General features: G+C 36.8%; 1 protein-coding gene and 1 long non-coding RNA gene across 3 annotated transcripts; one reads left to right on the forward strand and one right to left on the reverse strand.

Moving 5' to 3' along the window:
- Nucleotides 1-19: 19 nt before the first annotated feature.
- On the forward strand, nucleotides 20-23,634 carry Swip-1 (EF-hand domain-containing protein D2 homolog Swip-1). Of its 2 annotated transcripts, none has more exons than XR_011237858.1 (4): nucleotides 20-410; nucleotides 18,262-18,426; nucleotides 20,756-21,216; nucleotides 21,381-23,634. XR_011237858.1 is itself a non-coding variant. In XM_069504991.1 (4 exons), exons 1-3 carry the CDS (start codon nucleotides 241-243, stop codon nucleotides 21,006-21,008), a joined length of 588 nt encoding a protein of 195 aa, XP_069361092.1. In that variant the 5' UTR covers nucleotides 20-240; the 3' UTR covers nucleotides 21,009-21,057; nucleotides 21,456-23,634. The 2 variants fall into 2 exon arrangements, 1 of the variants encoding a protein (XP_069361092.1); XM_069504991.1 differs by having other exon boundaries at nucleotides 20,756-21,057; nucleotides 21,456-23,634.
- Nucleotides 22,545-26,552, reverse strand: LOC138403643 (uncharacterized). Its single transcript, XR_011237861.1, has 3 exons — nucleotides 26,288-26,552; nucleotides 25,723-25,792; nucleotides 22,545-24,910 (listed from the first exon to the last, which is right to left on the reverse strand). It is a non-coding gene; the product is annotated as an uncharacterized lncRNA (long non-coding RNA).
- Nucleotides 26,553-27,635: the final 1,083 nt, after the last annotated feature.

A 27,635-nucleotide genomic window follows, 5' to 3' on the forward strand; every position in this document is an offset into this window, starting at 1 on the left:
ACAGTCGCGTTCAACTGGCAAGTCGATCCGTCCGTCCCCCGCGACTTGATTGTGATACGAGGGAGCGTGCGGAGTGCGACGCACTGACTGCCGAGTTTCGACTGCGGGTGCAGAGTGCAGACCGGCCAAAACCGCCTTCATCAGTGCTCGTAAAGTCGTACGCGAGATCGTCCGTATTCACAGCATACCTCATTGAAAAGCACATTTTTCAACGTTTTTTTCCCGCGCATTATAACCATTATGGCAGCTACGGAGGAACTCAGTGGCATCCTAATGAGAAGGCAAGCAATAAACGACAAACTTGAAGAGGGTGTTGAGATCAAGCCGAAATATAAAATCGTGAACGTGTATACAGAATTTCACGAATTCTCCAGGAAGGAAATAAAACAGTACGAGGACACGTTTAACAAGTAAGTATGCCGAATTTAATTTTAAACATAAGCCTGTCAGAAGATATAATGCATGCCTTGTAGGTAAGTAGGCAGATACTTATTTATGCGACTGGTCAACATAATATTCTTATCCTGACAGGTGCTTGCATTATACCGATGTTGTTTAACTTGAGACCAGATTGCAAATTATTCAGTTAAAAAAATAAAACCTTTGCATTTGGCTTATTACTATCCATTTAATTTTGTTGGGACCTACATTAGCCTCATTGGCCGACTACCCGAATTTGGAAATAGGTCTGTTGCATGATAATTAGAAATTACCTACCCTGCCTTTTCGGGCTCTGGTTTCTATATTTAATTAAAATTACTAGAATTTTAACAGAATCGATATAAATATTCATGTAGGTAATTGGAAGAATATTATGATAGGCAGGTTTTTATCCAAATATCACAAATTATTTCAAATGACCTTTTGCTGCTGTTACTACGAACATCACCGTATTATAATAATTAACTAGTGAAAGTATCAAAATAGACTTATTTAATGAACGATGTAAGTGTAATTTATTAAATAATGTGGTGACCCGTCGCGTCGTGGGAGACAGCAGATAATAGATCCCTCAGTATTATGAGAGCTATTATTCACTTCATCATAACTTTCATTTGATTACTTACCTGTTTAATAAGATAACCGTAAAATTCACACAGAGAATTATAGCATTATGATGTCTTAATTGTTTTTAAAAAAGTGCCAGAAACCACTTTTATTACATTTCATACCTACCGGTAGGTATTCAGGCTTTACGGTCAGTGAGAAACAGCTTTAATTTTACTCTCACAAAATGAATTCCACCATTAAAATATTGTTAGGTAGGCAAGTAAGTACTTATCTACTTATTCCAAACACATCAAATTTGAAAACACTATTCATTCTCATTAAGAACAATGACTGGATTCATTTGAGACCTATCTTTTAAAATATTTGTATGTCTCAGATAGGTGCCCTAATTTAGTCGAAATTGTTATGACCCCCATGGACATCAATTTATCTTAAGAACACAGACAATTAATTATTTTTATGTTCACAAGTTTATATGAAGTTAAATTGTTCTAATAACTGGAGCGATATTTACTATTTAAATACCTTTAGGTATACATGCTGAAATGAAGCGATTTTTAGTACGTAGGTATATATTCAGCAATGAGGAAGATCGCTACTGTGAAAATTCAATATTGATTGTTATGACTACGAATGTTGAAACAGGAATTATTAAACAAAACTATACAAATCACATTGATATAATTTAATGACAAAAGGCCTACGTGATATGATACATCTTACAACAACATCTTTTAAGTTTTAAAGACCATATTTAAATGTTATCTAGCAGCCAAATGATTTTTGCTTTATGTACCTACCTACAACCTACCTCCCTATCTAAAATAGCGTATACTTAGTTATCAAGTTACTTACTTAGTTTCTCAATATTACTTAATTACGCTCACAGGAACTTTCTTGTACATACTTATTGCCTATATCTACATTATATAAATATACATACCTACCTACCTATTATTTATATTATTTAAAAGGTAAAGCTGACTGACTGATTGAATGACCTAACGCACAGCTCAAACTACTTGAAAGATCGGGCTGCAATTTGACATGCAGATAGCTAATATGACGTATACATCCGCTAACAAAGGATTTTTGAAAATTCAACCCCTGAGAGGGTAAAATAGGTGTTTGAAATTTGTGTAGTCCACGCGGACGCAGTCGCGGGAGTAAGCTAGTAGTTAGTAAATAAGCGAGTTGTTTATGCAGCTCAAACTTTGAAGTTTTAATTACTATAAAAGCCACAAAGGAATAAACCCACTGTATAATTTTCTTTAAAACCGACTACCGCTTATGACGTAGCCTATAATCCTACGCAAATAATCACCCGTATCTATTCCTCCCGCATCTCCTCAATTTCAAAAATATTTTTCTTATAAACAAATTATAATAACAAGCATCATTCATAATACCTACGTGTGTGATAAATTGACTTTATTGATTGTGTGAAAAAGTTAACTATTTAGTAGATCTTTTTCGAATTTTGTTAATGATTTCAAAGGGCGGAAAGTGGAACTTTCTCACAATCATCGTTCATTATAACGATTACGATTAATAATATTACTTTATCTTTAACCAAACAAAATGCTAGATACTAGATACGTTACCGTGTCCATTATAAGAATGTATTATTTCATAGGTAGGTAATTAGGTATATTATGTAGGATGCATAGGAATTTGTAGATTTTCTCTCTCGCACATCGATATGATACGCCCCCTACACACAAGCAAGATATTACGGTAGATACTCTTATTTTAACAAATATTTGTTTTATTTAACCGACTTCTTTAATATTTAGCTATAGGTACCTACTTAATTAGGTAAATTGCACATTTTATCAACCGTCGAGTTAGGTGTCCCATAACCACGATATATATAAAAATATGTGTATCGAGTCTGTATATATCCTTACGAGATAAGTATTTCACCGCCGTAAATTACCTCATTTAGGCTTATTAAAAGATTATGAAATATTATAAGTAAACTTAGCAGGTGCAGTATGTAGGTAGTAGATATCTACAGTAGGTACACGGCAGAAAATAATGTGGGTACCTTTAGAATGATATTTCGGCTTTGTAGAGCGTTAAATCTCTGTCACTCATACCTATGTGACGGTTTGTCGGTTTCAACGACGTAGACAGTGCTCTACGAAACCGCTACCTCTTTCTAAAGGTCGAGGTACATTATTTTCTGCCGGGTACTGTAGGTAGGTAGGTATTGTGTCTACGATTTAAATCGCTAGTTTTGTAAGGTCGGCTTCTTAGTAGGGGAATTGCTCACCTTTACGAGTTATGTGTGAAATACCTGTTGTACCTACTCATAATAGTGTCAACTATTAGTCAGCGCCGATTCATAGCTTTGTAGGTAAGTACTTACCTACTACCTAATAACGTAAACCACTACCATGCGTCTTTTACAAGTATTTTACTACGATTCGTTGGAAATCGCTAATAGTGTTTTACCTAAGTTGTTCCGGACATGAGCTCGTACATGTTTGTTATTCATCCATTACGAATGTTTAGTATGATTAAATTGATAATTTACTGAAGTAATAGGAATTTAATATGTCACCCGCCTGTCTAGGGAATAGGCACCGCATGACCATTGATGTCGGAGACTTTATGGGAGGATGGATAGGTAGATGTACCCATTGTTAACTTTTGCTGTCCAAAAATAGATAAAGTTACTTATACCTATATATTTTAAACTAGCCACTAGGTAGATATAAGGCAGATGGTTTTCATGTGCCGTTAAACCTGATGTTAAATAATGATAAAAGTTTTAACAGTTTAAACTGAATTTATAACTAGCTGATGCCCGCGGCTTTGACCGCGTGGATTTAGGTTTTTAGGACAAAAGTAGCCTATCGGTAGTAACTAGTAACTAGTCCCCGGGGTGCAAGGTAGGTATCTCAGTAACACGTAAAAACATTTAAACGCATGATCATTTTACAATCCCGTGGGATCACCAAGATTTAGGAATGCAATTCCTTCCAGCATCAGGGCTGAGGAGTTGGGTCCTCGAGTTCAAAAGTCTTTACTTGGTGCCTCTAGGAGTTTTGGTGGTCAGGTCCCGTACAGCATCAGGACTGAGGAATGGGAATCCAATTTTTTTATGGGACAATATCGCAAAGATTTTCTATCGATTAAAAAAAATTGCGCAAATCGGTTCAGAAATCTCGGAGATTTCGGTGTCGAAAAACACAACTCCTCGTTTTTTTATAGTCGGTTAAAAAGTACTAGTACCTATAACCACTCCTTGGTTAATCCTCTACTTGTCTATGAAAGTCCCGCCAAAATAGTTTTAGCCGTTCCGAAGATTAGCCCGTTCAAACAGACAGACAAAAATTTTAAAAAACGTGGGATTCAGTTATGGTACAGTTCAAGTAACCATAAAATTAACTTAATTAGAGGTAGTTATTCCAAAATTATAGACAAACACTTCAATTTTATTTATTATTATAGAGTACCTATAGATACGGTGCTAGGCAGGAAGTTGGCGGGGCGGCGGTGGCGCGGGCGGCCGCCCGGCCCGTTGAGATAACCGGCGACAAAATCAATGTGTTGTGCTCCTGTAACCACTGCCAAAGTCCAAGCTAAATATTATTCATATCAATTACCTAGGTACTTAATATTATAAATGCGAAAGTGCGTCTGTCTGTCTGTCTGCTAGCTTTTCACGGCCCAATAGTTTAACCGTTTTTGATAGGTACCTTACCTAAAGAGTTAGCTTACCAACATCGATGGACATACCTACCTACTTAAGTTACTTTTTTTTAAAGTAACTTACGTAGGTAAAAACTTCAAAAATAAAAAATCAATGGGTCAAAATCAATGAGTTCCCACGGGATTCTTAAAGGCCCATCCGTTTAACCGATTTATGTTTGGTTCAAGTAGCTTGCTTCCCGGACATTGACACAGGCAAATTTTTATCCCCGAAAATCAAGTTCACATGGCAATTTTTTACAACCTAAATCCACGGGGACGAAGTCGTGGGTATCATCATCTCAGCGAAGGCTTAGTAAAAGGTTCCCGTCAGCACCCTTCGGGAACGGAACCCTAATAAATCAAACGAAATCATACGGCAGAGATTTTCCTACTAATATAAACCGAGACATAATAATATCCCTGTCAACTAAATCGTATGGTATCTGTTCTTTGTAGCAGCCCACCGTGAAGGATTATAATAAATCCCCCCTTGAAACTTCCGGCAATATCATCCGGCAATTTTTCACTTAAGGTCTTAAGGTCACTTCTTGAGTAGGAATAAGAGGTAAGTCCATGTGCCCACTGCCCACCATAATTATTAGGGTTCTGTACCTGAAAGGTGCCAACGGAACCCTATTACTACTGCCGTCGTCCGTCCGTCCATCTGTCTGTCAACAGGCTGTATCTCGTGAACCGTAGTAGGTAGAGAGTTGGAATTTCACATAATGTGTAGGTATTTCCATTGCTGCTAAAACAAAAAATTATAAAAATTTAAAAATGGCCGCCATGAAAAAAATGTCTTATTTCTTGTACGAACGGTAATAAGGTAACTATTTGCGTGCGAGTCACTCGCACTTGATCGATTTTTAGGGTTCCGTACCTAAAAAGGAAAAACGGAACCCTTATAGGATCACTTTGTTGTCTGTTTGTCTGTCTGTCTGTCTGTCCGTCTGTCTGTCAAGAAACCTACAGGGTACTTCCCGTTGACCTAGAATCATGAAATATGGCAGGTAGGTAGATCTTATAGCTGACATTTGGGGAAAAATCTGAAAACCGTGAATTTAGGGTTAGATCACACAAAAAAAAAATTGTGGTCATGAACTAATAATTAGTATTTTCAACTTTCGAAGTGAGTGACTATATCAAGTGGGGTATCATATGAAAGGTCTTCACCTGTACATTCTAAAACAGATTTTTTTTTATTTTTATGCATCATAGTTTTTGAATTATCGTGCAAAATGTCGAAAAAATACGACTGTAGTACGGAACCCTCATTGCGCGAGCCTGACTCGCACTTGGCCGGTTTTTTTTAATCGTTTGCAATTTCGTTATTTATGAGATAAGATGATAATTGATAATATAGCACAAAACACAAAATATGTAACTTTATATGACTATGTAGGTACTTAGATAATACTATATCATATCAACGTGGGCTATGTTTTAATTTATAAGTATAAGTACATAATTTAAAAGATATATCCACCGCAATGTGTTTTGTAATCTTGAGTAAGTAGGTACCTACTTAGTATTTTCAGCGTAATAACTTACATAATATTATATTTGTAGAGTACGTACACCAATCTATATGTTACTGATGGACTTCAATTAGAAACTCTCGCGTCAATAATAATAAAAATCATTCAACCTGGGCGAGTCGGACTATATGAATAATTTCATTATTTATTGTTATACCTAGCAGCAATAGAATAACACATCCTGTGAAAATTTGAACTCTACCTATTACGGTGCACGAGATTCAGCCCGCTGACAGACAGACAGACGAACGAACGAATGGTCAGCTGAGGCCTAATCCCGTTGGCATCCTTCGGGCAGGGAACCCTGAACAGCATCAAGTATGAAACCAAAAATTATAAAACTGGAACTGTTTTGCAAAATATATTATGTGAAGCATAGATTATTATTATTGGTCTCACTACGTTCTACATGTAAAGTATTTAAATTTTAAATCCTTTGATTGCTGACTAAAAAGGCAATAGGCTGTCTTTCAAGTGTTCATTGTATCGATTTGTCATTCAATAAAATGGAGTCATCACCGACGATCCGTGAGTCATACGAATCAAATCATAATATTGAAAACGTCGTTATTTTATACAAATTATCTCAGCCAATAAAAGTTTTTATGTGTCACATACCTAAGTAGTACGTCGGTACAGTACGCGACAAATCGACATGGCAATTGGGGTATGAGACGGGGTGACGCCCCGCACACTGTACATAACTACATAAAAGTGGGTGTACCTTAACCCTATTCCATAACCATGTTTCAATTATTTTTGTAAATCCTTGGTTCATTGCCCAACATGAGATTTGAAACATTACCTATTTATCGTTTGAGTTATTATGTAGTAGGTACCTACTTCTAAATATCTAAAAAGAAAAGGTGACTGACTGACTGACTGATCTATCAACGCAAAGCTAAAACTACTGGACGGATCGGGCTGAAAGGCATGATAGCCTATTATGACGTAGACATCCACTATGAAAGGATTTTTGAAAATTAAACCCCTAAGGGGGTAAACTAGGGGTTTCAAATTTGTGAAGTCCACGCGGACAAAGTCGCGAGCATAAGCTAGTCTTAAAATAATGTAGGTATTGCAAATTTTTGAATATAATGCGTGCTATAAAATTGTCACAATTTTTTTTTGGCATTATAATAATTTAAACACTGATCGGTCTCACTTCTCAGTAGCAAAGTATTTTCAAATCACTGTTTCAGTATTTGTATTCGCTCTCCAGTTTTCGTACATTTCATTGTTTCAGTAAAATTTGAATTTATTTTCAATCGTTTAAATAAAATAAAATAGGTATAGGTACTTAGTAGAGTTATTAAAGAGTGGCCGATATCACTAGGTACTCACTGACCGATAATGTAATTTCTAGGTAAGTACGGTAATTTCCTTTGCTTGACGGAAATGCCTTATCTATTTCGCGTAATAGATAATTAATTGAGTACCTTTATATAGTAATTAGTGAGAGAAAATCATACTCAACAAATACTTAATAACAATCGTCACTCAGTGTAATAGTTAACACCTATTATAGTATACCTATCTACTTAAATGTCTGCTAAATAGCATAATCAGTCAGTGACTTGACTCAGACAGACAACGAAGTAATCCTATAAGGGTTCCTTTTATTATCTGGAGATATGGAAACTTAAAATAGATACTTAATATAGGTATAGTACGTGACAGGTCGAGATGGCACACTGTAGGTAGTTACCTACCTAGTATGTATAATGTCAATGGTCGGTAAATTGCTGCAGCATCCATTGATAAGTAGGTAATCAGGTACCTAAGCGTAACATTTCTAATTCCAATCCAAGATTGAAATCCAAGAAATCTCATTGAATTTCTGATGAATCTAAAAGGCAAAACAGTTGGAAAAAGGAATTGCATGTTTTAAATAATTGTAACAGCAATTTTCAGATCATTTTGTTGTTACAAAATTACGAAATCGATCCCAATAGAATCGCGGTCACAATAACGATTAAAAAATTAAATGCAGCCTCGAATTGGAAATAAACAATACAGTAGTTTGTTGGGAAATAGTTTTATTTCACAGCTACCTACCTACTTCGTTTTGCAACACATATTAGGTAGTAGATATGTCATAATAGTATAATACAGTAGTATTTGTATTCACCACACCATCCCACGTAATCTGCGAATCAGGGCACATGGTGCCATCAAACTGAGCAGCGAAGGCAAGCAAAGCTGCCTAGCGACGCCTAGCCGATGGACCTCATCATTACAAATTCCCTAAATCCTTACAGTAGATTAGATACGGAAATATCTACTTTATACAACTCTGTCCCAAACCACCTCGGTCTCCCCTACCTATTTTCTCACCCGTTCGATCACATGAGTAGATTTTTTTATTCAGAATTCAGATACAAGTTAGCCTTTGATTGCAATCTGGTAGTGATGATGGTAATATGACAGTTTTTATTAAACCCTATAACCCCTTTGGTTTCTACACGGCGTCGCATCGGAATGCTAAATCGCTTGGCGGCACGCTTTGCCGGTAGGATGCTACCTAGCCACGGCCGAAGCCTCCCAATAGACCAGACCAGAAATTTAGAAAAACCCCTGCCGGGAATCAAACCCGGGTCCTCCCACTAATAAGGCCACAGCGCTTACCACTGCGCTAGGGTGGTCGTCGAAATTCTACACTAACCTCTGTGCCAAATTTCAGCTTTCTAGGTCAAACGTCAAAGGGTTTGGGGATTTGGGCTGGGTGTTCATGAGTCAGTTAGTGAGTAATGAATAGTTAGAACTTAGTTACTACCTTTTAGGTATTGTTCAGTAATGATATTAATAATTTCCTTTTTGTTTATAATATATTGTTATTTATTACCTAGTCTAGACCTGTAAGTATTATTCATACACAGATTAGTCTACCTATTCACACTGTGGTTTAATTGCAGAATTAATATTATTAATTAAAATCTTTTACGATGTTCTATACGACATAATACAAATAATCATCATCACCATGATGTATGTATGTATGTATATACTTTATTGCACCACAGAAACACAAATGACAGGTTACAAAAAGAAATCTTAATAAGTAGGTACAAAAAGGCGGTCTTATCGCTAAATAGCGATCTCTTCCAGACAACCTTAACGCTAGGGAAAAAACGAACAAATGGACAATGGGAGGTGGTGTAAAATAAACCTAAATACCAATAGCTAAATAAACTAAACCATATAATAAGAATATAAAATACATATTGTTAATACACTAATACATACAAATAAAGTATAATAGACATACATAAGACTACATAGATATATATACACATATAGATTTAAATAATAAACTATGCCGTTACTGATGATAGCAAAGAGATAGGTAATGATCTTTGACGTCAATTTTAAATTTGTTAAGGGATTCAGCATGATCAACCCATCGCCGCCCCACTACACTACAGAGCACGGGTCTCCTCTCAGAGAGAAGGGTTTAATAGTTTACCACGCTGGTCATGTGTGGATTGGTAGACTTCACACACCTTTGAGAACATTATGGAGATCTCTCAGGTATACAAGTTTCCTCACGATGTTTTCCTTCGCCGTTAAAGCAAGTGATAAATATTTAATTACTTAAAACCATCGATGCCTATAAAACACTTAACTCCGAAAAGTTAGAGGTGAGTGCCCGGGATCGAACCCCCATACAAATAATATAATATAGGTAATATGTATACTTACCTAAGTAATATTTTTACATCATTGATTCGACCGCAATGACGCGATTCGCGAACTATACCTACCTATCGACGCACGGTTTACAGGAATGAGTAGGTAAAACTAAAACAACGTGTTAGACGGCGTGAGTCGTGACTCGTGCCTCGGGACTCCCGCAACGATGAACATTCTACGCATTGATGTAGTAGGAATCTTCGGTTATAAGCCACTGGCTAGGGTTGCCCACCAATCACTATGTTTTTTTAAAAAGAATACTGACTGATCAAATATAGACAGACGAAGTCGCGGGCAAAAGCTAGTAATAGGTAGGTAGGTATATAAAATGTATTTTGTGTAGGCTAGTTGCATATCAGGTGGTTAAAGTTAGATTACGGTTGCCGTTATTATGGGGAAAATGGGGTGTAAGTCAGGGTTTAACTTTGGACCATTAGGTAGTATAAATGCAATTGGAAGTATGAATTGTCCAAAATGCTTTTTTTTTTAAAGAATATTAGCCATGTTAAATGACTGATATTCCCCTTTCCTCTCCAACTAAGCGTCAGGCTTGTGCTAGGAGTAGGTACGACAATAGTGCAACGAGCGGGGTTTGAACCGTCGACCTTTCGGTTTTCAGTCCACTCCTTTACCGGTTGAGCTATTGAGGCTCTTTTTTTTTGGTGGTCAAAGTTTAGTGGTAATCGTAACGTAGGTACATAATTATATACCTAAAGGAGATCGCCCGTGAACGGGCCCTCTTTTGTGGCGTCGCGTCAAAACTTAAATTGAATTTTTTTAAAATGTGTTATTTTTTTACGATTATGTTTTATAACGACTTTTTTTCACTCTATTATTGAAAATATCCACAATTACAGTTAGAATCGTAAACATGCATTTATTTTGAAGAAGTATTAATTAAATATAACCTCAATATCAGCAATACAAAAAATAAGATTTCTTTATAACCAGGGTGAATAAATAGAAATCGTTTGCAGAATGTAAAGAGTTAATTATTTGTCTACAAAATAAAATTAAAACCATGGTGACATAACAATTATATTAGGGGGGCCCAAAGCTCCTAAGAAAATGGGCAATCTCTTTTAATGCTAACTTCAACTTCAATCAACAATGAATGATAGCCATCAAGTTCGGTATCAATTTTTATTCCATTGAAGGTTGTCTACGAAACAATATTTTAATATCACTCAGTGAAGCAGGAATGTCGAACCAATCAATGTCAAATGTGTTTGCTGGCTGTTGATTTTAAATAAAATAAATAATATAAATTTTACTGTTGATCATTGAACTAGCGAATGATGATAATATGACTAAAATGAACAGCCCTAGAAGTTGTCTTTATTAGGATACGAGTGAGAGTACGTACCCACATAAAAATGATGATCTACGTTTGGGGTATTTCTGTTAAAAATACCTATAATTACAGACAACTATTTTTCCTAATATGCATTAATAATTATTAATATGTGTTTTTATTATACAATACTTTCGCTTTCACTCGACAACTTTCTTAATAGAAACATAAATAGGTAGGTAGGTATAATAATAAAGGATGTGATAGTGAAATTAATTCATGAATGTCCCGCCGCGCCGAGTTTTACGTAAACAAGAGGAAATTATGTCTAGCTAGGAACCATCCGAGCTGTGATAGCCTAGTGGTTAGGAAGTCCGCCTTCTAATCGGAGGTCGGGGGTTCGATCCCGGGCACCTCTACCTTTTTTTGTTATTCATTATAGGCAAACGCTTGACCACAATCACACCCGATAAGTGTATATATATCTTACTAGCTGATGCCCGCGACCGCGTGGAATCAGGTTTTTTTAAAATCCCGTGGGAACTTCTTGATTTTCCGTAATAAAAAGTAGCCTATGTCACTTTCCAGGTCTTTATCTATACCCATGCAAAAAATCACGTCAACCCGTTGCACCGTTGCGACGTGATTGAAGGACAAACCAATAAACCAACAAACAAACACATACCTATTCGCATTTTATAATAAGCAAACGTTTGACCACAATCACACCTGATAGAAGTGTTTATATCTTATACGATGGTTCATGGTACCTACCAAGTCCTTCGTGTGCGAGTCCGACTCGCACTTGACCGGTAGGTATTTACTTTTAAGAACATACATATCTACATAGAATAAATTCTATGTGCACACTGCACATTCCTTGTTTGAAAACGGCTTGCCTTCGGACAATGCAGTTTGTAAAGAGTAAAACCTCAACTAGCATTACGTTTTACTACTGAATGCATTACAATAGCAATAGCCGCAAGTAGGTACATAGTAGCCTACTCCCTGGTTAATCCTCTACTTGCCTGTGAAAGTCCCGTCAAAATAGGTTCAGCCGTTCCGAATATTAGCCCGTTCAAACAGACAGACAGACAAAAAATTTAAAAACGTGTGATTCAGTTATGGTACCTATAGTTCAAATAACCGAATACCGCTTAATATGAGGTAGTTATTTCGTAATTAGAGACACAGACAGACACTTCAATTTTATTTATTAGTATAGAGTATAGATAATATTATACTAATTCCCACAATTAATGACTTCATAATATAAGGTCATACCATCTATAGGTGCGCACACCCGCAGGTCACAATGCGCTCACACGCACTGGGGTTCCCCGCACTCCCCGATTGCCATCTCCACCTGTCGCATACTTGTATAGGCTGGTGCCTGTTGACATCGGATACTTTACGCTTTACAATTTTAATGGGAATAGCTTTCCTTTATGCAAAAAAAAAACAATCTACCTACGGCGGAAAATTACGGACCCTTCTGCATCGTTTCCACTTTTCAACGTTGGAAAACCGGTCAAGAGACAAGAGTGCAGTAAAAATAGTTATTTTTAGACGGTGTTATGAAATCGCTAACAAGAATAAAGACTAGATATTTTAGGTAGGTACCTATTACCTATAGGTACCTACCTAGGTAAGTAGACTTTTAATTTTTAGGTTTCCGTACCTCAAAAGGAAAAACGGAACCCTTATCACTTCGTTGTCTGTCTGTCAAGAAACCTACAGGTTACTAGACCCCGTTGACCTAGAATCATGAAATTTGGCAGGTAGGTAGCTCTTTTAGCACACATAAGGGAAAAAATCCGAAAATCGTGAGTTTGTGGTTACATCATGAACAAATAATTAGTATTTTCAACTTTCAAAGTAAGGTTAATATAACTACCAAGTGAGGTATCATATTATGAATGAAAGGGCTTTATATGTATATTCTATAAAAAAATCAAAAAAAAATAAAAACCAACTTCAATAACCACCAACACTTAAAAGTAAAAAATAATTTAATTTATTACCCGTATATTATGTATACAAGAGTTATTGTAGTTCTATAGTAATATTTTTTGGAGCCGGTGCCAATTAGCCGCACGAACCGTCTATCTACTCTTCATAGTGTTTTGCGACTCCACATTGGCACCGACTCCAAAAAATATTACTATAGAACTACAATAACTCTTGTATACATAATATACGGGTAATAAATTAAATTATTTTTTACTTTTTAGTGTTGGTGGTTATTGAAATCGGTATTTTTTTTTTTAATTTTTTTTTTTTCACAATTTTTAGTGGCCCCATCGTACTAAAATATGATATGTGTCAGCGACACTGACTAAATTACTAGCTGTTTTTAGCTTATTTTAAAGAATTGGTTTGAATTCAAAGTAATGATCAAGATTATTAATTTATTTATTGAAGTTAGTTTAATGAATTTACATTATTTGACTCATCCGATGTCACGCGATTTGTGGCTGGGCAGCCATTTTGAATCAATTTCTATAAATGCGGGTGTTTGACCGTTTTGAAGGCAGTCTCGCTCTGACTCGAGACTCGACGACTATTAAATGCTTTTTGTGTTTAGGTCGTTATTTCAATCAAGTGGTTGAAATGGCATTTGTTCCCCGATCAAGTCAATATTTCAGTTAACGTTAGTTTAAAGACTAAGGGCCGGTTGTTTCAAACCATTGGTCTTCGTAAGATACGTTCGTTAAAATTTAACAGACGTAGACGAACTTTAACATCTGTTAATTTAAGTGCGTTGCTTCATTGTACAAAAAACTGGTTGTCATTGTTATTTTGGTTCCGAAACTAACCCTAAAAATTAACTTACTTCTCCGTATCCTTTTTTTATTTAATTTTAAGTAATATTAAATTATATACATAGTTATTAATATTGCTACTTCACATTTTAAACACTCTTTCTTTCTTACAAATTCTCTTTCATCTTCAAAAAAACTACCATTAAAAGCATTTAATTAAATTGATTCCATTTTAATTTGTAAATAAAATATTCCATTTGTAAGAAGTATGAAGTTACGAACTGATTTGACGATCACCAATGGCGCCACCACTGGTTAACGTAAACGTAACTTTTTAACGAACGTTAGCGCTAATAGATGCTGAATCAACGCTTTTTCTTTACTTACGTTCGTTAGCGCCATATTTAAAGGTTACGTGTCCGTCAAAATTTGTTGAAACAACCGGCCCTAAAACTCTCGATAAGCCTATACGCGTTGTGATCCATATCCACGCGCAAGTTTAATATGAGAGGACATTTTAACTAAACTCATCTAAAAATACCCAATGATTTGCCTGCTTTTCTGACTGACTCTTTTATATGCCTGGCTAAAAACCTACTGTTTTAAAGAATCATTATAAATCGGTTCATATTTGGCGAAGAAATCGTGTAACAAACATACAAAAAGACATACATTCGAATTGAGAACCTCCTCCTTTTTCAAGTCGGTTAAAAACAGATTTTTATAGGTACATTATATTTTTTCGATTTATCATGCAAAATGTAGTAGAGTGTAGTACGGAACCCTCGGTGCGCAAGTCTCGCACTTGGCTAGTTTTTTGTAACGTAACTATAAATTCATGATTTTTTGATTTTTCCCTTTGCTACCTGCCCATGAGTAGATTTTAGGTCAACGGGAAGTACCTACCCTATAAATTTTGATTGCCTTCTTTGACTGATCTTGACCGACACGATAGACAGACGGACAGACAGATAACGAAGTGTTTGACTTTAAAGGTTCCATTTTCACTCTTAAGAGATACGGAACCCTAAAAACACAGAAAATAATTATTTTACTTAAGTAGGTACCTAATTAGGTACTTATGGGAAAAACTCTATGGTCTAAAAATAACATGATCTGAAATCTACCTAATTTACCTATTTACCTATTTATTTGTTTTAATTTTACTTAGTGGACTCTAAAAAACGCTACTGAGACGCTAATGACTATAAAAACAAGTTCCAAGGACTTTGTTTGGAATACACAAGTAGATAGGTAGACTCTTCACAATAATACGTAATTGTCTCATTCAAGGTAATTTTTCCTAATATCTACATCTGTACTCACGTCCGCATACAAAATCATTTTAAGTAGCTAGATTTGTCTACATTTAAATGCCCACAACCTACCAGTTTTCAAACTCCAGTAGGTACTACTTCGTTTGTTTGTTTATTTGTTTGAGAGCGCATCACGCAAACACTGCACAACACCAGTCACTGTGATTTAGCTGTGATTGCGTAAGAAAAAAAAATTGCTGTCATTTCCCGGAACTTTCGCCCAAGGTTCCCGGATATCGAACTAGAAAGTATCGGATATAAATAGATACAACAACTGAGTTCACCATAGGATAGGAAATAACTACCTACTTTTAGACAAGATTTCTGTAAAACTTCCAAATTATATGTAGGTAGGTGCAGTCAGCAACAAAGCTGGGTTTGCACGTAGGTACTACCTACCTATAATTTGGAAACTGTACAATAATGAAGTCTAAAAGTATGATATTCAGTGCAAAATTCAGTGATATCCTTTTGAGTTTGACAATGTTCCCTGCCAAAAAGAATTAGGGTCAATCGGCCCTTTCACGACCAGTTTCTTTCCTTTCTTTTTCGGAGCATTTACATTTTACTAGGTATGTTCATTATTCACATAATATGTAGACTGGCGCATCACGGGTTTCTTTTGGACCATCTAAACCATCGATGTTCAACTACCAATGGTAAAGTATGAAATAGCCATATTACGTTGTACCCACACCTACTTAAAAAAAAAATTAAACACATAGACCTAAGGATATTAAACAGTACATATTAACATGTACTTAAAGTAATGACTTTCAAAAAATATACTTACCCAACACACTTATTGTATTCTGAACTAGAGGTGCTTACAGTACGTAAATTATTTATCAAACATGCGATTATTACAAAACACAAAATTCAACCAGTTTCTACAACAAAGCGTAGAATAGATATACCTAGGTAGTATACAAAATCCCTCAACTTAAAACAATCTTTGCTCAGAAATTTATAAATTATCTCGGTCCTAAACTATACAATGCAATATGCAGAAAGATAATGCTAAAAGATTTTACAAGTAAAAACGAGGATCTTCTGATTAAAATAATATGATTGAAACAACAAATAATACATACATACACACACACATACACACCTTAACACACGCTAACACGCACTCGCATACATGCACACCACTATCACTTGTAATAGACACCGGTATAACATGTCCGACCTTAGCGCACCAAATTGTAATAACATTTATTCAAGTTTTTAGAAATGGAGAAGGCAACCCACTGTAATACAGTGTTTACTAGTGCAGGGGTTGCCCATTCATACGTCTACTAGACCTAGGTCTACTTAATTATTACTTGTTTTTTATCTGTATTTTATATGTAATTTAATATGTAATAATATGTAATAATATCCAATAAATTTAATTTAATTTAATTTATTAAACAGTGATGCCGAAAACAACTGATTTTATGTAGGTAACTATAGAATTTAAAATACAAGTAGGTAGGTATGTAGTTAGGTAGTCAGACTTCGCAATAGGTCTTCGTCGCCCATCAATATTCTTAACACGCGTATAATACTTTCATTATCGAATAACTGGCCTTACATCAGCAATAACGGACCTTATTCTCATAAGGAGACCTTACGTATTACCCAGCTGGGTAGGTAGTAGGTACGTACTACTAAAAAACCGGCCAAGTGCGAGTCAGGCTCGCGCAATGAGGGTTCCGTACTACAGTCGTATTTTTTCGACATTTTGCACGATAATTCAAAAACTATGATGCATAAAAATAAATAAAAATCTGTTTTAGAATGTACAGGCGAAGACCTTTCATATGATACCCCACTTGATATAGTCACTCACTTCGAAAGTTGAAAATACTAATTATTAGTTCATTACCTACCACAATTTATTTATTTTTGTGTAATGTAATCTAACCCTAAATTCACGGTTTTCAGATTTTTCCCCAAATGTCAGCTATAAGATCTACCTATCTGCCAAATTTCATGATTCTAGGTCAACGGGAAGTACCCTGTAGGTTTCTTGACAGACAGACAGACAACAAAGTGATCCTATAGGGGTTCCGTTTTTCCTTTTGAGGTACCTACGGAACCCTAATAAACCTAAGGTACTACAATTTTATTAGGTAGGTACAGTACCTACTACCATTTTTATAAGTTCGACGATGTACCTGCGCAGAAATCTTATTTTTGAATGGCGCGAAAATATCGCAGCCAATTATAGCGCGATGAGCGAGATATCACAAGTCTCTGTTGTGCTTGTGTTTAAAATCAAGTCAAGCAATAAGGTCTGATTTCACTGATGTTCATGCGGTTATAGTCGGCGTAAGGTTAGGTTTTCTGCGCAAACGAAATACGAATTTTGCCGATGCGACTTATAAAAGTGGTAGTAGGTATAGGTAATGTACTAGGTACTATACTATTTATTAACTAGTATTTAGCAGTGTTATAGTACCAGTCACCAGTGTGTTCTTTCCGTCCTCACCTATGGTGCTGAAACGTGGACGCTGAAAAACGGCCTTGTTCACAAATTCAAAGTCGCTCAGCGAGCTATGGAGAGGGCTATGTTAGGAGTTTCCCTGAGGGATAAGATCCGAAACGATGAGATCCGCAGGAGAACCAGGGTCACCAGGGTGACATAGCCCAAACTATTAGTAAGCTGAAGTGGCAGTGGGCAGATCATGCCTGTCGTAGAGGCGATGGCCGTTGGAGCCGGAAAGTCCTTGAGTGGAGACCGCGTTTAAGCAAGCGTAGTGTGGGACGCCCTCCTGCACGATGGACCGACGATATAAAGAGGCTGGCGGGAAGTGGCTGGATGAGGAAGGCTGAGGACCGGGTGTGGTGGCGTTCTTTAGGGAAGGCCTATGTCCTACAGTGGACGTCCACAGGCTGATGATGATGATGATAGTAATAAGCTGTTAATCATTTTTTTTCTGTTTTTATAGATTCGATGAGGGTAAAGACGGCTATCTGGATTTGAACGAGGTGAAGCGTATGATGGAACGGCTTGGTGCTCCGCAAACGCATCTTGGACTAAAAGCCATGATATCTGAAGTGGATGAAGATGGTGACAACAAAATTAGCTTCCGAGAATTCTTACTTATTTACCGGTTAGTATTAACGTATAACTCACGAATGACGTATACCTACGTGTATTGTACATACCTAGGTATCATGTATTTAAGAAAATTTGTGACAAAGGATAATTCTAATTTAATACATACTAGGTACCGACTCTTCGGAGAGGACCGGAACTCTTTGATTTTCCGACAAAAAGTAGTAGGTATGTATTCATCCCCGGGATGCAAGTTATCTCTGCAGGTCTGTACATAAACAAAAAAAAATCGGTTTAACAGACAGATACACACACTTTCGCATTTTTAATATTACGGAGATATTTATGGATTTTAAGAGCTATCATCTGATAGGTATGTGTGTGAGAAGAGGCGGATTAAATGTCGACAGCGCCATAGGCAAGCATCTCATACGCGAACTTCGAAAGAACGATTAATCGTGTATAGTTCGCGACATGTAGAGATGGCAATCGGGGTATGAGGCATGGGACGCCCCGCCCACATGCACCTTACCCACGCTCACCCGCACCGGGTTAGCGCGGGGGCTGTGTGGGTGTGGGGGCGTTTCCTCCTCGATTGCCATCTCGACCTGCCACGTACTGTAATTGCAAAGCTGATAGTTGGTGGTTATACTAAATGAACGAGTGAAGACTTCTCACTTTGCTATATTAATAAAGAGGCGGTCACTCCATGATTTTGCATCGAAGACCAACTAACTCTACATGATCGCACGCGCCCCTTCGTAACCTCGCGCCCCTAGGCACGTGCCTAGTTTGCCTTAGGGATATAATCCGCCACTGTGTGTGAGTGTATGAACAGCTGTATGAGCGCAGCAAGATGTCGCACCTCGCTCAACCTGCACTCCATACCTACGGAGTGTCCACCCACTTTTTCAACTTTCGTGCCGCATTCATATTTAATACCATAAAAACAAATTCCTGTATGTCTAATAGTACGCTAATAGTCTATCACTTCACTGACCACTCCAAAACTTACAATACTGACTGACAAAGTCTAGAAACCTAAGATTTTGGATCAAATGTTAGTATAGTCCGTACAAAATGACTCCTCACGCGCCATTTTAACTGTATGGGTCAACTCAATGTCATGTCAAAAGTACGGTTAACCTTTAAATTAGGACTAAATCGTACCTTTGACATGAAATTTGACACAAAAACAAAAATGGCGCGCGAGGAGTTAAATATTACGCGTTATACGAAAAAAAGATTGTTAGCACCCCATCAGAGCCTTTCAATACAGTCGGCAGTCATACCTATAGAGAAAGTCTTTGAATTGGAAGGTAGATTAGAATATAATATTGTCAAAACAGGCAGCTCTAAAAGGTGGGTGTGCCGGCCGACTGCCGGCGTTCTCTCGACGAACCATATCTAAAGTTATTGATTGTACAGTCTAGACGTCAAATAAGGTTATACAACATTGAGTTGAGAGGAAACTCAATTTTTTGTTCGTACACAACATAATTATACCCACGACTTGACCAGTCTAGTTTAAAAGAATACATGAATATTAATAAATTGAAACTAGCCATGGTTACACAACAACTTTTCATTTATGTCTTAGGTAGTTACTAGATGATGTCCGCGACCTCGTCCGTGTGGATTTAGGTTTTTTGCTTTTCCAGGATAAACAGTTGCCTATGTCAATTTCCGGGACGCAAGCTACTTCTGTACCAAATCTGTATATATAAAAGGAAAAGCTGACTGACAGACTGATCTATCAACGTAGGTACCATTGGACGGATCGGGCTGAAACTTGTATAGCTATATGGCCTATATGACGTAGGCAACCGCTAAGAAAGGATTTTTGAAAATGCAACCCATAAGGGGGTAAAGTAGAGGTTTGAAATTTATGTAATCCACGTGGACGAAGTCGCGAGCATAAGCTAGTTTCATATAAATCGGTTTAACGGATGGGCCTTTAAAAATCCCGTGGGAACTCTGATTTTCTGGGATAAAAGTAGCCTATGTCCATCAGTCTATCCCCGGGATGTAAGGCTAACTCTGTACTCTGTACCTGAAAAGCTAGCAGACAGACAGACAGTTAAACAGACCACTATCGCATTTATAATATTAGTATGGAAGTAGGTATACATTTAATACTTACGTTGAAGCTTTATTAAAAAATATTTCAGACAATATTGTGGCTAATTCCATTGTACACAATCTCTAAACTAAACTAAAATGGCACGTCTAAATCTATTGCTATCCCTTTCATAATGTTGCTTGCGGAAAAGGATGGCACTAAATTTAGATCTGTTAATTTAGTTTAGTTTAGAGATTGTGTACAAGAGAATCGGCCCCAATATTAACCTATTTAAAGAGCCATTCTTTTATGCTTATTACAGAAAAGCCAGGGCGGGCGAGCTTGAAACAGACTCTGGGCTGGAGGCATTCGCGAGATTAACAGAAATTAACGTTGATCAAGTAGGGGTAAATGGAGCCAAGAATTTCTTTGAAGCTAAAATCGAAGAACTGTCGAAAACTAATAAATTTCACAATGAAATTATCCAAGAGCAGGAGGAAAAGCGACGCGAGGCTGAGGAAAAGGCCTTGCGGAAGCAGAGATTTAAGGAAAAATCTGCCATATTTCAGCAGTAATAAAAGTGAAGTTCACAGAACATTGTAGTTAAATAAAGCTGTTGCTAAGGTAGGTACCTAATTGAATCATATTCAGGAATATTAAGGATTTATTACAAAGTTATATAAGCCGCATTCACGTCACGTCACGTCACGTGCGTTCTCCCGCACCGGGATAGCGCGGGGCTTGTGCGGGTGTGCGGGGCGTCCCCATCCCAATTGCCATCTCGTTTACTGGGGCCGATTCTCTAGTACACAATCTCTAAACTAAACTAAATTAATAGGTCTAAATCTAGTGCTCTCCTTTTTCGCAAGCAACATTATGAAAGGGATAGCAATAGATTTAGACGTGCCATTTTAGTTTAGTTTAGAGATTGTGTACAACGGAATTAGCCACAATGGCGTACTAAAGTTTAATGTTGCTTTATGTTAATTTGTTGATATAATATGATAATAAAATTGTTCAAGATGTCGGGAGAAATCAAACCGACAGAGCTTGTTGAGAGTGCGGATTGGCAGACTTCACATATCAAGCATGCATGTTTCCTCACGATAATTTCATTCACCTTAAAGCAAGTGATATTTAATTGCTTAAAATACACGGAACTCCGAAAAGTTAAGAGGTGCATGCCTGGGATCGAGCCCCCGACCATCCTAGCAGGAGGCAGACGTCTTAACCACTAGGCTATCATGGATTTAAAGACGATATTACACTGTAACATAGTAAAGGTTACACGGAAACAATGTATCTATAGTAGAATAGTTCCTCTCCCGTACGAAGCCGGGGCAGGTCGCTAGTATCTAATAAAAATAAAATTAAGTTGTTGGCCTATCTAGTCTGTAAGCTGTTACCATGTGGCTATAGGGATATATAATGTTATTTTTAGGCAAAAATATACCTACTGTCGCCTGTCGCACAGAATTGTTTTTACCCGACTACGGCAAAGCCAAAAGGAAGGGTTATGATTTTATCAGTCTATGTACCTATGTATTTATGTTTGTATCCACATTTTGTATCAGATTCTGTGTGTTCTACCGTTGCGCCTAAACTACTGGGCCGATTTTGATGAATGAGGTGTCAATTGATTTGATATTTACATATTTTATACGAAAAAAGTGGGGGTCTCCAAATTTTTAGGGTTCCGTACCTCAAAAGGAAAAACGGAACCCTTATAGGATCACTTTGTTGTCTGTCAAGAAACCTACAGAATACTTCCCGTTGACCTAGAAACAGACATTAAGGGAAAAATCTGAAAACCGTGAATTTGTGGTCACATCACAAGAAAAAAATTAAAATGTGTTTCGAACAATTATTGCTATTTTCGATATTCAAAGTAAGATTGCTATATCAAGTGGGGTATCATATGAAAGGGCTTAACCTGTACATTCTAAAACAGATTTTTATTTATTTTTATACATAATAGTTTTTGATTTATCGTACAAAATGTCGATAAAATACGATTGTAGTACGGAACCCTCAGTGGGCGAGTCTGACTCGCACTTGACCGGTTTTTTGGTAAGTATAGTATCGAGTGGGAAGTCAATTGAAAGAGGAGCGACAGAAATACAATTTTACTAAATTTCAGCGTTTAATAAGAGGATCGTAGTTAGTCGGGTTTTAGTTTTCTTTATCTTGTTGATACTTAGATAACTAGATAAGTGCGTAATGTTTGTTAATTGAATTAATAGTAGGTAATATATAAATAATACAATGTTAACTTGGTTATTGCTGCGCCATTTTTTCAACAACGAACAATATTTCAACGTAAAACGGTGTCATGAAATTAGTTATTATAGGAATTTATTGCTTTCGAGAGCAATTGTTACAAATGTGCCTAACTTTAGAAACGATATAGAATTAATATAAAGAGTAAATTATTCTAATCATGTACCTAAGTATAGTCCACATACAAAATGACTTCTCACGCGCCATTTTAACTCTATGGGTCAACTGTCATGTCAAAAATACGGGGTTCACCCATAGGCTTAATAAATAAGGACTAAATAGTACTTTGGACATGACAATTGACACAAAGTTAAAATGGCGCGTGAGAAGTCTTCTGTACGCATAAGAACTCACCCGCCATATTTGCTCTACTTCAGATTAAAATTAACTTAAATATCCTAGATTTAAAGTCAACAATTCAGTATCACCGATTTTAATTGCGCAAAGTTTGCGCTTCGAGCCTTGGCTGGCATGACAGCTTGACATGGCTATCGGGGTTTGAGACGGGGGGACGCCCCGCACACGTGCATGTCACCCTTGCTCGCCCACACCGGGTTAGCGCGGGGGCTGTGCGGGTGTGCGGGGCGTTCCCTCCCCGATTACCATCTCGACCTGTCGCTTATCTTCTGTACGATATTAGTCATGTCAAAAGTACGATTTTTTTAAGTTCTCAATGGGTAAACACATAGAATTACAAATTGCTCTATCTACGGGTATAATTTGTTCTGAGGGTAGGTAAACCGAACTTTTGACATGACAGTTGACACAGAGCAAATATTGCGAGCGAGTTCTCAAAATGTATGCACTATACCATGTCAGGTTAGTTGCATGTTTAAACTTTATTATGTTAAGTTTTTATTTAAGTTAAGTATTAAAAGTGATGAATTTTAATTATTAAACTTTTGCTACCTAAATATAAAATTGTTTTTCATTTATTCGACGATTTCTTAAGCTTCGTATTCATTTGAAATTTGGCTTATGACGTAGGCATCCGCTAAGAAAGGACTTTTGAAAATTCATACCCTAAGGGGGCAAAAATAGGGCTTCAAAATTTGTGTAGTCCACGCGGGCATAAGCTAGTCTAAATATATGAAAGAAAAAGGTCACTGACTGGCGGACTGATTGATCTATCAATGCACAGCTCAAACTACTGGACGGAGCGGGCTGTTTGCCATACAGATAGCTATTATGACGTAGGCATCCGCTAAGAAAGGATTTTTGAAAATTCAACCCCTAAGTGGGTGAAATAGGGGTTTGAAATTTGTGTAGTCCACGCAGACGAAGTCGCGAGCATAAGCAAGTTACTTTTCTAAGTTACGCCGATGTCTAGCTGCGCAGAAATCTTATTTTTGAATGGCGGGAATCATAGCGCGCGTCCGTCCACTATTGGCACAGACCGTGACTATTGGTTATGCCCATAACCAAACCGTGCGCGCCGCACGAGGTACGGCTACACTGTCTATAGAGCGCGCCCGCTCCACTCCGTCTATGGGCGTTGCGCCTAAGATTATGAGTTGCACAAACCACTGACCATACATCTAGAAGAATAATAATTACTAAAATACTAATACAGTAGGAGCCAAGAAATATTGTACATCGACCTTTAGAATGAGATTTCAGCTTTGAGCGTTATCTCAGTCACTCATACCTATATGTGACGTTTTGTCGGTCTCAACGACAGGGACACTTTCTACAAAACCGCTATCTCTTTCTAAAGGTTGATGTACATTTCCTGCCGGGTAGGTACTGTATGTATTTTATATTTGAAAATTATTAAACAACAATTGTAAAAAGAAGAAACACATATTTTATCAAAAAGTAATGTAATTATTAAACTTTAACAGCTATATATGTACACAATCATATTTACTAGTACAGTTCTTGTAATTCACGAAGTCGAGTGAACTTTACTTGTGGTTATGTAGTTTACTGGACTTTGGGTAAGTGTGCTTGCATGTCGGACCAATCAGTCGCGAGCAAGCGTTCACAAATGCACACATTTAGTGTACCTTACTTATACCATAACCACTTAAACACAAGTTCATTTTCGTTTTCGTGAAATGCAAAACTATATAACTTATACTGTTCACACTTCTTAGGATGCATTGTGGTTTGTTTAATTGTTCCGTGCCACTGATGGTAAGTTTGTGGTATCTAACTTCATCAAATTTGCTAGAGTTGCCATTACAGATGCATTCTGAAAAGATTTTGCACAATATGTCAATCTAATAAATTGTTTGACTTTAACTGAAATTTTATACAGAGTATTGCATATTTGAATAAAAAGGTAGACCATGATTACTAAGCACTGGTAAAATTAGATTGATGAATAAATCTGGTAACATAATATTGTGGTTAATTTAACATAATATATTGTGAAAATGTATTCACTTCATAATACTTTCTGCAGAAAAGGATAGCACTAAATTTAGGCCTGTCCATTTAGTTTAGTTTAGAGATTGTGTAGAACAGAATATACAATATAAATACTAGGTTGAAGGGTTTTATTAATAATAATAATCTTATGGATATTTTAAAAAGCTGGGATAGCCTAGTGGTTAGGACTTCCGCCTTCTAATTGAAGGTCGGGGGTTCGATCATTCGGCGGGGGGGGGGGGGAGTTATGTGTGTTTTAAGTAATTAAATGTCACTTGCTTTAACGGTAAAGGAAAACATCGTGAAGAAACTTGCATACCTGAGAGTTCTTCATAATGTTTTCAAAGGTGTGTGAAGTCTACCAATCCGCACATGGCCAGGGTGGTAGACTATGGCCAAACCCCTTCTCACTCTGAGAGGTGACCCGTGCTCTGTAGTGAGCCGGCGATGGGTTGGTCATGGTGGATGAATATTTTTGGTCAATCAGGCTTTGAATCAAACTAGACCCTAAATTGCTTTGACTTACCATGAAGAATGGAAATCACTCACGATAGTTTAAACGCTAAAATACTATAAAGAAGTTGGTATGGTTTTAATGTCCCTATGAATATAGGATATTGGATGGATACTCACTTGTTTAATTGAAGCTTCAAAATCACCACCTGCACTTGTGAAGCTTTTTAGTTTCTGTACCTCTTCTGATCTGATGACAAATAGGTAGATAAGAGTATTAATAAAGGAAGTGTCTAGCCGACCGACCGAAAGAAGGCGAATTAATTTTTAATTAGCCGACCGTCGTATCGCTAGCCGAGCATCAATAGCTCATAGGAGTAAGTACAGGAGCGGACTGATCCATATATTATATCCATTATCCATATCTACTAATATTATGAATGCGAAAATATCTGTCTGTTTGCTAGGTATCCACGGCCCATCCGTTCAATCGATTTTGGTGAAATTTGGTACAGGGATAGGTTGCGCCCTGTGGGTATAAACTAATCGTAATAAACTATGTAGGTACCTATTAGTACATAGTTTCTTTTTTTACCCAGAAAATCCTATTTTTAACCAAGTTCCCACGAAATTTTTATAAAAGCTAAATCCAAGTGAAGTCACGTCTGGCAAATACTAAGGCTCTAAGGAGGCATAAGTGTATTTATCAAAAAATAATTGCCAGTGATACGATACGATTACTTACATAGACATTAAGAGTTCATTTGTGTTATTTAATACATTTTGTAACTCATGCTGCAATTTTTGTACACTATCAGCAGTTGTCGACATGATTCAGTTTTTAGAATTCTGATTAAGTATGTAGATATTTTAATCACAATTCACCTGCAACCACCTCTTTACTATTTAAACCCTGATTTAAATTTTATTTATGTTAATTTAATTTTGAACGCAATAATATTTACAATCACAAACACATCCCAAACAAGTTTTGAATTTGAAACGTTACCGTTGGTCGACCTTAATACTTAGTCTGAGGTTGACACCATAGAGTAAAGTAATAGTAATAGGTAGTGGTTGTGACACTTGACGTAGATAGAGTAATAAAGGTAGATACATGAACGTTTGCTTTCTCATTCACACTAAAAAGAGAGCACAGATAAAGTTACTAATGTGATAAACAGAGACGCAGCTAACCTATTTTTTGTCCCTTATCGTGTAACTGGTTTTTTATAAGAATACATACAAGAAGTTGCAAAACAAACTTTAAGAATTCGTGGCGTAATTGTATTTCTTATGAGTTATTTACTTGTTTTCACATAAAAAACGTTTTATACAAATATTGTTGATCGGATAGTACAAATATTGACTACTAAACAATGGTAATAATTGTCGTGTTTGTTATTCATCGTTACGTCGTGCTATCGCTATCTCATACGTGGTTACACAGTACTTAAATCTACCTAGATTTAAGTACTGTGTAACCTTTAAAACCTTTAAATCTTTTATTATTCTATCTACGACACTTGACCTCGCTCGAGCTACTGACATTGAAAATAAAATTGACATATCAGTCAGCGTTGCCAGATGATGTATGGTGAATCCTACCAACGAGGCTTTAAAAAGGTATAAGTCCCGCAGCGAAGGTGATGGTATATTTTTATTTCAACTGACGTCATTTCGATGTTGATGAGACATGGTTCCACTGCAATAGCAATTTGCGGGCCCTATACTAACGCGATCCATAAAGTACGAATTTCATACATTTCGTATCTTTCTGGCAACTTTATATACCACAGACTACAAGGTACAAATTGTGCCTTGTCAGTAGTCTCAGAACAAATACCTAATACAATGACAATCTCTTGACCTTGGTATGCCTTGGTAATTTAACGTAAGTCACTGATCTCTATATCTAACTACGAGTACGCTGGATCTGAGACTGCTGATCTGTTTTTGAGCAACTTGATTTTGTCATTTTGGCGCTCACTACAGCAGTGGGGAGTATTCTTGGAGCTAAATATCAGTAAAAAGACATCTGTCTACATAGTAGGTATCAACACGAAAACCATTTCACACAAAGTTTCAATAAA

This window comes from Maniola hyperantus, chromosome 19 (assembly GCF_902806685.2).
Source record: "Maniola hyperantus chromosome 19, iAphHyp1.2, whole genome shotgun sequence".
NCBI classification, from domain to species: Eukaryota; Metazoa; Arthropoda; class Insecta; order Lepidoptera; family Nymphalidae; genus Maniola; species Maniola hyperantus.